The sequence below is a fragment of the Solanum stenotomum genome, chromosome 1 (genome assembly GCF_019186545.1).
Source record: "Solanum stenotomum isolate F172 chromosome 1, ASM1918654v1, whole genome shotgun sequence".
Taxonomy (NCBI): Eukaryota; Viridiplantae; Streptophyta; class Magnoliopsida; order Solanales; family Solanaceae; genus Solanum; species Solanum stenotomum.
This window is the reverse complement of record NC_064282.1, coordinates 101,090,928-101,099,291: the sequence shown is the minus strand read 5'-3', so window position 1 is coordinate 101,099,291 and position 8,364 is coordinate 101,090,928. Positions and strand designations below refer to the sequence as shown.

General features: G+C 32.7%; 1 protein-coding gene across 1 annotated transcript; it reads right to left on the bottom strand.

Moving 5' to 3' along the window:
* Nucleotides 1-1,817: 1,817 nt before the first annotated feature.
* Nucleotides 1,818-6,112, bottom strand: LOC125874095 (cysteine-rich and transmembrane domain-containing protein WIH2-like). The gene is made up of 3 exons (XM_049554910.1): nucleotides 5,924-6,112; nucleotides 5,494-5,734; nucleotides 1,818-2,171 (listed from the first exon to the last, which is right to left on the bottom strand). Exons 1-3 carry the CDS (start codon nucleotides 5,973-5,975, stop codon nucleotides 2,123-2,125), a joined length of 342 nt encoding a protein of 113 aa, XP_049410867.1. The 5' UTR covers nucleotides 5,976-6,112; the 3' UTR covers nucleotides 1,818-2,122.
* Between the last annotated feature and the right edge of the window lie 2,252 nt (nucleotides 6,113-8,364).

Below are 8,364 nucleotides of genomic sequence, written 5' to 3'. Positions count from 1 at the left end.
CCTATTTTTAATAATTGCGAGCATCTGAATGTTGAGAACTAACTTTTCAAACATTTTTTGTTATTTTGTAAATAGAAGGGAACATTTCACCATTTTGGATCATATTGAAGAAAATGTTCGTGTGTTGTGACGAAGAATCACTGCTAAAATTGAATATTTTCACTGATGAAATAGCAATTAGCTCGGAGAAGCTAATGTCTGCTGAAACAAATCAATTGTTGAAACAGTGATAAATGTCTGCGACAAAGAAACTTAAACAAAATTGTTATTATGAAAATATCATGTCTCTGTGTTCCTCCATGGTTCGATAACAAAGAGTGGCCCTTGTGTTGTGCAAGTATTACTAAATATATGTATGTAAGCTTTGCTGGAGTTGCTATATTTTCTTTGTAATTTGAATTCTTAAGATACATAATTTCAAAAATCACATGCAAGTACTTAGTAACGTTTGATATTGTATTTTGGCTGCTAATCTTAATAGTTATATGGCTACACCAACTTGACGAACATGAATACATTATGAAGGTAAAAATATAAATGCATAGTGCCTTCACACACTTCATTATATATTGCAACAATTTTCATAAAACTTATGATGTTGGACCCGTGCTTAGCACGGGCCATGCTCTATCTAGTATATATATATATGGGAAGTCTGAAAGTTAGTTTAGTGTTTGCACGAGTAAAATGAGACTATGAAAAAAGTTGGGAATTTCTAGAGTTATGAACCTGGTGCAAGTAGAGAGTGCATGTTGGTAAATGTGCTAATTATTCTGTTATTTTTATTTGTCTATTATTTTGAAAAACTCCTTTTGGTCAGAAAATTTAGCCATAATTTGGATAGAATGGTAAAAATAACATATTCACACTATAAACTAGTTTTTATTGGACATTTTCACCCTTTTAACTTTAATACTCTTTAATTAAAAATGAAAAAAAGATCAATTTATTTTAAAATAAAAAAAATATTATAGACTTTTTACATTTCTGACCAAATTCTGGCCAAATTTTTCTGGCCATTTAACATTACTCATTTTGATAATATCTTCATTTTCATTTTTCATTTTTAATAGATACTTAATATTAATTATGTATTCTTCAAATCATATTTTGATATCTACTAAACATCAATTAATAAGGGTAGCGTAATAAATAGTCAAGTTAATTATTGTTTTCTTAATAGGTGTGTTAAGTCCAACAGTGACAAGTAATAGCGAACAGAGAGCATATTATTTAAATATTATTTTAAAATCATAAAAAAAAATTGGTTGATTTTTCAAATTTCATCTGTCACATGAATTGAAACAGAGAGAGTAACACATATTATCTGAACACATGGACAACAAAACTACTTGATTCAAATGGACACTCTTTACCACCGTACCACAAACGTAGCTTTTTGTCTAGAGTATCCAACTTTAAATATATATCATTTAACAAAAGAATTTGACAATGTAATTTTCCATCAAAGGGTGTCTTGAACACCCTGGGGTGGGTGTAAGTCAACAAAGAAGCCACCCCTGCCCCAATTACATGGCAGCACTAAAATAGTATTACTCATATAATAATTAACTTAAAATTAAAATATCATATAAATAAATTTCAATTAAAGAAAAACTTATATACTTTAAAATTTTCTAATGATATGCCAACATAAATTGAAACACAACTTTTATAAGCGTATTTTAAGGTTCATCCCCATTGAAGCACCATTAGTGGGAGGGTAGGGGCAATATTGGACCAAAAAAGTTTAGGACAAAACTATGCCAATCACGATATATTTGACCTTTTTCCCTTCAATAACAATGTATTGGCGCTAAGTGAGAAAAACTTATATGATCTGTAAATACAAGCAACATGACATTCACTAACAAACATGACAGTAACAGGAAGATTACATCTTCTGAAAGCCAGAAGTTGTGTAAATAACATTTCTAGCACAAACGCATCCTTCATAATTCAATTGCCACAACACAAAATAACTAACAATATAAATGTTTTGACACTACAAGTTCTTCGCATATACGTAATTTGTAGAGGTAGAGAGGAGTCTGGTGATATCTTCAAGATTATGCCCACAACTCGTAGCAATTGGACGAATCAATAAGATGTGTCCAGTAAACTAGAGGCAGCACTCCTCCAAAAGACAGCAACAACAAAGAGTAGCCAAACTACAGAAAACATCAATTTTAAGCAAACAGTATAAATAGATGAGATGTAAGCAATAGAAAATCAAAACCAAAAATATATACACTCCTGTTGTGTGGGTTTTTATCGTGATTTTCTTCGCATCTTTAATCAAGTAATGTATCACCTTATTACCGTCTAGTTTTTCCCTTTATTTCGCATGTGATATGCTCAATCTTTCTTAGTTAACCTGCCCTATTTATCTTATCATTTTTCTTCTATGTTTCGGCCTGTAACTCTCCCTCTTCCTTTCAACCATCCCCCATAAGCAAGAATTTCAACACGTGTCAGAGACAGAGATGCAATAACACATAAGAGCATTGCATTAGCTTTACATAAATTCACAAAACTTATACTGCTTGCAAGGATTGCTCACTGGTTGAGATGTAACAAGTGGGAAAAAAATGATTTCGGCAGTTAAAACATGAAAATGCACTTGCATAACACCTCTTTGACTCTTTCTACCAAGGGCAACCTTAGAAACTCTCTGTAATGCAATCTTTTGTCGTTTAAATTATTCTTACTCCTTGACAGAAATAAAAACCTCTTGTGGTTTCACAAAATAACGAGGGGAAAACCTCATTGGTGTTGTTAACTACAAGATGAACAAATGGCTAACTGATTCATGTTCAAACATCGAATTGACCTTCTTCATGTATATCCCAGGGCAAGTAAGAAACTCCAAGAATAGGCATTACAGTTGAAATCTGAGGAAGATGGTTCTCTAGGGTGGCAACAATGGCAATCTTAATTAGATCCAGGGGTTTTGGTCTAGTGTCAAGAGAGCAGCACCCAACTGTGGGTTAGGCGCATTGTTGTGGATGCATTGGAAGTTCTTAAATTAAGTATTTAATTATATTTTTAGTAGCTTTATTTATTATTCTAGAATAGGGTTTATATTTCATAGTTTTATAAAGATTAGGTTAAGTTATAGTTATTAGTTTGGAATAGGATTTAGGTCTCCTACTTTCATAAGAATTAGACTTGCTATTGATGTAATAAGACTCCTATTTAAAGGGGCTTTTGAGGAATAAATCGGTAAGTCATATTTTAGTAAAAAGCAAGAGATCGGAGTTCTCTCTTCATTGAACTCTAAGGTTTCAGTCTCCCTTCAATGAGCTGAAGTTATATACAAAATAGGTCGATCTAGGAATTCGAACAAAGGCAAGGGAAAGTCAAAGTCAATTGATTTAGATTTTCCTGCTCATCGATCCTTCTCTAAGAATCCTAACATGCATCTCACGAGGTCGAACTCTACATTGGACAAAAACCTAGTATTTTCAGGGAAGAAGATAAGAGGAAGAAAGGTCCATTATCCTCTGAGTTTCAAACCGTGCACTAGCTGACACTTTGGAGATTCCTCGGTTATCAAAAAAAAAAAAAAAAAGATGTCTTACTAAAGAAAGAACCAAAAGACTGTTAATCATGTTGAAGTGCTAAGCAGAAGATAGACAAGACAATGAGTTTTGCTAATAGGTTGGAGAATATTTTCAACCAGAAAACTTGGCAAGAATCATGATGTGCAGCTTGTTATACCAAAGGTAAGACATAACCAAATCTTGTTGATCCAGTGAACTGATGGCAATGCTTACAAGAGGGACAAATAAGAGAGCAGAGTTCTTTGAATCTGCCTGCCTGAACGGCTTCATTCAAGTAGCACTATTCCTATATTTACTGACTTGTCGAATTCATTTTCTATATGATAGTTGAAAAACATTAGAAAAGAACTACACATACGAAGAGATCCTTATTCTCTCAAAATTACCCTGTCTCTAATCGGCATTAGCCAGAACTAATCATAATGACGTCAGATGTAAGAAAACACATGCATAAATTATAAGGATATTCCAACAATTTTTTACTCGCTATCAACTAAGAGTGGGCCGCAGAACTATGTTTTTGTACTCGTTACTAATACAGTTTGCCTAAAGCATTGTTTACTCAGAACAGTTATATGCTGCAAAAAAATGGCAGACTGTAAACAACACATGACAAGACAAAATTTAGGATAATATATCAAGGCACGCAAGTAAACAAAACCTTTCTACTTAAGCTCCTAACTAAAATCTCAACTAGGCATGATCCATTCAGATCCCAGCATGAACCAGTCCAGAATCCTCCACCACAAAACAGAATCTAAGATAAGTGAATACAAATACACCAAAAGAAAGAATGATTCTTCTGTTGTTAATAGGTTTATGATAAAGGATCTTTTCAATCTGACCATCCACCGTGTCATGTTACATGGGTTGATCAGCAATCTAAATTCCTCATGAGTACTCTTCAAACACACAAGTTCCCAAAAACATGAAAATTTGAGTTGCGTCGAATGTGATAGAATGTCTCTAACCAGGAAAAATGGAAAGAATGCATCTCACTCACTTTTTGCAACTGGCCATTCCAAAGGTGCTATACTAAAACCAAATCGTGATGTTCATATGAACTGATGGCTATGCTTATGACAACGGCAAACAAAAGAGATAGGTTCCTAGAGTCTACTCCTTGAACAACTCATTCTGAAATCACTATGTTCATTATTTGTTTACTTATCGCATTCTTTTCTTATATGATAACTGAATAACATGATAGAACACTTAACACTGGAGAGAGATCCGTCTTCTCACCACCACTGTCCACCTAATGCATTTTTTTACTGAAAGCAATCTATGTGGCAAAAGAATCACAGCATACAAACAACTCATGCAGAGACAAACACCAAGTTCTAAATGACTTAGAAGTGCACATACATCAAAACTCAACCTAACCAATGATCATAAATGATGCAATATCCTCACTTATTATCCACTCTAGCTTGTCTTTCTGGTAATCTAGTGCCGGAGTCTAGAATATGTTGCATTTTGGCCTCTCAACAAACAGGATAGGTATTCCACATTAATAGTATCCTCCCACCTTCCAGCAAACTTCATCTTCACCCCCACCCCCCTCGTAGCCCTTATCCCACTACGCCACACCCTACCCTCCACTTTCACCTCTCTTAGTGTTTTAGTATTTGTCTAGATTATATACAAATACTTTTAGAATAATATTTTTCACTTGCATACCAAACACAAGAAAATATGTAAGAAAACCACTTATTTTCCTAGAAAACATTTTCCATCATACCGAAGTCCGAATACACCCTAATATCCCAGACTTTACATTACATCATGAAATCGGCTAGTTGATCGCAACCTTCTTCCTCTATCCGAACTTAGGAACAAACATGTGAATAATCCCACACAACCCAGACACTAGTATTAATAACTAAAACTCAAACACATAGTTAGAAAAAGCAAGATAACATACCATCCTCTTAGAAATGAAGAACATCCATCGTCATTACGATAATAGCCACCACCATCATGATACATATGCTGAGGTGGTGGTGGTGGGGGATACTGATCATTAAAATACCCCTGATAACCCTGAGGCCCAGGAGGTGGTGGTGGAGGAGGATACCCTCCATTATAAAACCCCGGTGGCGGTGGCATCCCCTGCCCCGGGTACCCTTGTGGTTGCGGTGGCGGTGGTGGTGGTGGTCCATACCCTAAAATATAAAATTGTCAATTCAAAACACAAATTAAGTTCAATCACACAACAATCAATTAAAATCAATCCCCTAATAATAATTGCGTAGACTCTCTACTTTCGATTCTTAAAAAAAAATACACATTTTTTTTAAGAATCCGACACGTACTCATGATGATTGATTGGAAAATAGGGAAAGAATTGTTACCTGGTGGAGGGTAGTCAGGGTAAGGACCTTCATGAACATGTTGATAACTCATTGTGATTTGAATGAAAATAAATGAATGGAGGAGTAGGTAGATGAGCTAAATAAAGGGATGTTAATACTTAGGTGGTAAGGTACAGGTCAGGTGAGAAGATGAATTGAAACAAATAAATTTCAGAAAGAAGATATAAATATGATAGTCATTCACGTGTTAGCAAACAGAGACTAGTTTAGCGTAGGCATAATTAGGGGTGTCAAATAGGCGGGTTAGGTTGAAATAAAAATTGGGTTGAGTCTTGATCCGTTTAAGTTTAGTTTAGGTTTAAATGGGCTAAAAAATGAGTTGGGTCTTGACCCGCCCAATTTGATTCTATTAATCTCAATAATTTTAACATAGTGTTATTTAATTTTTATAATCACAATGCGAATTTCAGCTTAAGATTTTTTTTAAAAAAAGTAACAAATGGATATATAAATCCTAAAAGATGTTAAATAGATAATAATTCATATCTTTAATATAGGAACATATTTTAGTAAAGAGTTTTAAAATGGGTTGAAAATGGAGATTGAATTGGGCTCAATAAGGACAAATTACTTAACTACACTCATTTACTTACCTTAATATCCATTTATCCCTACTTATTTCAAATATTTCAAAAATCCCTTATTTTACCTATGTATCCTGCATGTATCCAGTGCACAACGCTATGTATCTCGCTATATAGAATGTATCAAACGTTATGTATCCCGCATGTATCTCGTGCACAACTCTATGTATCCCGCTATGTGGAATGTATCAAATCAAATGTATCCCGTGCACAACGTTACGTATCTCGCTATGTGGAATGTATCAAACCTAATGTATCATGTGCACAACGTTATGTATCCCGCAAACATCATTTTTAAGGGATTTTTGGTAAATAAAAAACTAGAAGGGATAGGATGTTATTTAGTACTTATAATATGTGGTTCCTATAATTTGTACTTCTCTTAAAATGGGTTAGACTTGAATGAGTTGAGATTGAACCCAATTCAAATTATCTTGAGTCCAAATCTTAAAATTATAGGCGGATTGGGCGGGTTATCTATGTTTGGGTTCATTTTTGATACCCCTAGGCATAATACATAAATATGTTCTTTAACTTTAAATTATATTTATGCCCTTCAATTTTTGGTATGCACAAGTAATCACTTGTATAAAATTGAATAAATAGACACATATGTCCTACATGTCATTTTTTTGTCCTACGTGTATTGTGTCACGTAGAACTCATGTGTCTACTTGTTCAATTGTATACAAGTTTAAATGTCTACTTGTGCATACCCAAAGTTTGAGGGCATAAATGTGAAATGAAGTCAAGTTTAAGGGCACATTTATGTATTATGCCTTTAGTTTAATAGTATTTGTGGGTCAAACCGTTTATGTTTGATCGAGAATTTGCATATATGAAATTTATAGTATTATATATTATAATAATTGATAATTCAAAATATTTAAAAGATATATGAAAAATTTATGGTTAAAAATAGACTTGGTTGAATTTCAAAATCTAAAATATGTCATATAAATTGAGATATAGGGAGTATTATTTTTAGTAATTTTTCATTTATTTGTTTATATGAATATTAAAATCATAAGATTAAAGAATATATATTTTTGGTATATTATATATTTTTAATTTAAGATTATAAGATTTTAATAAATATTATTTTTAAAATTTCATATAAAATCAGAAATAAAGGAACGAATTAAAACGTGGAGTATATGATTGATTACCCCTTGATCTTAATTTATATGTTTTTTTTTTTTTTGGGGGGGGGGGGGGGGNAAAATGTATGCCCAATATTATTACATCACGTTACTTGATATATAATAGTGTTTTTTTTAATCTCAATAACGTAATTACCATTTATTTTGGTACTATAACATTTAAGGAAAATTTTTTAAAGAATTTTCTTTTTAAATGGATTAAAAGAAAAAAAAAAGAGAGGAAATATCTAAAACCACATCGAGGAGAAGATGGTATAAAACAGTTTCCATAAATCACAAGGCTATAGTTACAACTTACATTCGAATCTGAAAATGAAATCATTTTTTATAGTAACGTGATGCTTACATCGTTAAATTAAATTGACACTATTGACATTATTGATGAAGTTGAAATTTGGGTTTGATAAATTGAAATAATTTTCAACTTTGTATTATTCCAATTCTTGGGAATATTTTGATAATCTTATATCTTGAGCTTGGGAGGATTTGGTGCTCAATTGATGAAGTTTTGGATCGAATATTATACTTCAAAGTTTCATATGTATTACTTGTATGTCATAAACATCTTAGGTGTATATCATATATGTCACGTGCATATTATATGTATATCACTTGTATGTTATGTTTAATATTGATACACGTGATATACATAAAATATATACAAGATACGTAC

Bases quoted from the DNA above. Each gene is read 5' to 3' on its own strand.
- LOC125874095 (XM_049554910.1), bottom strand. From the start codon at position 5,975: ATGAGTTATCAACATGTTCATGAAGGTCCTTACCCTGACTACCCTCCA. The intron at 5,735-5,923 runs GTAACAATTCTT...TTTATATTTTAG, and splicing joins CCCTGACTACCCTCCACCAG to GGTATGGACCACCACCACCA. The intron at 2,172-5,493 runs GTATGTTATCTT...TGTTTTCTGTAG, and splicing joins TCTTCATTTCTAAGAGGATG to TTTGGCTACTCTTTGTTGTT.